This window comes from Macrobrachium nipponense, chromosome 39 (assembly GCF_015104395.2).
Source record: "Macrobrachium nipponense isolate FS-2020 chromosome 39, ASM1510439v2, whole genome shotgun sequence".
Lineage (NCBI taxonomy): Eukaryota > Metazoa > Arthropoda > Malacostraca > Decapoda > Palaemonidae > Macrobrachium > Macrobrachium nipponense.
The window spans coordinates 23,589,175-23,591,674 of NC_061099.1; the positions used below are offsets into that span (position 1 = coordinate 23,589,175).

Consider the following 2,500-nt stretch of genomic DNA (forward strand, 5'->3'; position numbering starts at 1 on the left):
TACCTGGAGTTAGGAGACAGAAGACTGGGATTTCCTTCCTTCTTGCATAATATTTTGAATTTATCAACTAATCTTACTAATTCGCTATAGTATTTTCTTTAATGAATTGATATTATTGCTGTTTACATTAATATCAACATTTGAAAATGGTAAATCATTTATTTATCATGCAAAAGACATTCATCTCTGAGAGAGAGAGAGAGAGAGAGAGAGAGAGAGAGAGAGAGAGAGAGAGAGAGAGAGAGAGAGAGAGAGAGAGAGAGAGAGAGAGAGAGAGAGAGAGAGAGAGAGAGTATTAATCGATATTAATATTTGAAAATTAGTAAATAATTTTTGTATCATAAAAATGTATTTTGTCATGAAAATAACATCAAAATACACTAATTAGAGATGATTTTCATCGGAAAACCCGGCTATTAGGCGAAGTCCCTGCAAATAAAGGGTAAATATGATCCAGAGAGAAAATCGTGAATCCAGAAAACGCGAATAAGGGGGCCACTGTATTGTCGTATTTATATTAATTGCTCACCCCAATCGCAAAATTGAATTACTGCAAGACAGATTATCGTAACTTGAACTAGTAGTAGTATACAATTTATATTTCTTATTAATAATTTCAGATGTAAATGAGTGCTTAGAAGGAACAGACTTGTGTAATGCTAATGCCATTTGCACTAACACCGAAGGAAGCTATAGATGTACTTGCCAACAGGGATATACAGGAGATGGATTTCAGTGCTTCGGTAAGGTTCTTTTCATTGGTTTTAAAGATGAAATAGACTTGATTTGCTACTACTATACTTGTGAATAATTTTCCTACTCTTCCCCAGATATCAATGAGTGTTTAGAGGGGACAGCAGCCTGTAGTACTTTTGCCAACTGTGTGAACACACAAGGAAGCTATCATTGTTCATGTCGCCCAGGATTTACTGGGGATGGAACTCAATGCTTTGGTGAGATTTTTCACATTTATATTTTTCTTAATTGGTTATGAATAGACTTCACTGAAAGTTCATTAGATACCCCATGTTGTTAATTTAAGTTTACCATTACAAAATTAAAATCTTGTGTTAACCTCATATTGCCTGAGTGTGGTTTTGGTTCCTGATCAAAGTATTGCTGCTGGCAGTTATAGAGGACTTCTCGAGTGCTATAGGCAGTTTTTGAGATCAGTATGCCATCCAGTGAAGTAAGGACCTTTCATCCACCCTATTTACAGCAAAATTGTTTCCTGTTTTGATCACCATAGTAATTTAATGCTAATTATAGAAACAAATTAATTGTAATGTATAAACAGCATTTATGTATAGACGTTCAGATTAATTGAACTAAACATTTTATGTAAGCTTAAGCTGGTGGAGTTTAGATCAACAGTGAGATCTTTTAATTTACTGCAGAAGTTGACTAAGCTTCTTATTAGCTTGCTAACGCTTGAAAGAATTTAAATATCTCATGTTGTATTAATCAAATTTTATAACTCTTCTTCCCAGATATAAATGAGTGTCTGAAAGGTACAGACCAATGCCATACAAATGCAGATTGTGTAAACACAGAGGGAAGTTATGTATGTTCATGTAAATTGGGCTATACTGGAGATGGAATCAGCTGTTTTGGTAAGAAAATTTTTCAAAATCTCAGTTCCTAAAAAAGACTTAGTGCCTGTTTCATTTGTCAGTGTTTTATGACAAAAATATTTTTGTAGGAACTATCAGTATTGTAGTACTAGTAGATGTGTTCATTGTCTAATCTATCATTTCTTGCCTGTCAGCCTGGTTCGTTATTTTTGTCAGCCTTTGTCAGAAGTGTAAAACAAGATTAGGGGAAATTCTGTACAAGTAATGAGTTTTTTTATTGAAAAGTAGTTCCTTACACACACACCAAGAAACAGGCAAATCTATTTCTCACATGTACAATCAGAGTCAGTCTGATGTTGAAAGTGAGAACCACTGGATATGACTGGTGAACATTTTGAGTAATAATTCTTTTAACATTTTTCATATTTTGTTTTTTTTTCTTTTTGCGGCTGCAATGTACTCTACATAGACGTGAATGAATGCTTAGAGGGTAATGTGGCCTGTCATTCGAATGCAGTCTGTGTTGACAATGATGGAAGCTTTGCATGCTTATGCAAAGCTGGTTTTACTGGAGATGGAGTAGCTTGTTTTGGTGAGTGATACCGTAGTTCCATGGTAATCATTGGTTTCAAGATACTTGAGATATGTTTTGTATAAAACTTTAAATTTCCCCCTTTTTTATTAGAAACTTTCATTTTACTGGAAAGATATCGATGAGTGTTTGGAAGGAACTGCAATTTGTCATGTCCATGCTGAATGCAGCAACACAGAAGGGAGCTATGTGTGTACTTGCTTGCCAGGATTTACTGGAGATGGAATAAATTGTTTTGGTAAGTATTCTCTGATATATAAGTTGTCATGAGTGCTACTGATCTTATTTTGTCAGGACATTATAACAAGAGTTTAAAGAAATGCCAGCTAATCAT

At 34.4% G+C, this 2,500-nt stretch overlaps 1 protein-coding gene across 1 annotated transcript in view; it reads left to right on the plus strand.

Annotated features, from left to right (window-relative positions):
• LOC135210390 (fibrillin-2-like) overlaps positions 1 to 2,500 on the plus strand; it is a 66,082-nt gene that overhangs the window by 28,853 nt on the left and 34,729 nt on the right. Inside the window, exons 10-14 of the mRNA XM_064243295.1 lie at positions 621 to 743; positions 831 to 953; positions 1,491 to 1,613; positions 2,044 to 2,166; positions 2,282 to 2,404. Of these exons, the coding sequence (XP_064099365.1) occupies positions 621 to 743; positions 831 to 953; positions 1,491 to 1,613; positions 2,044 to 2,166; positions 2,282 to 2,404 (615 nt within the window). The remainder of the gene's footprint in view (positions 1 to 620; positions 744 to 830; positions 954 to 1,490; positions 1,614 to 2,043; positions 2,167 to 2,281; positions 2,405 to 2,500) is intronic.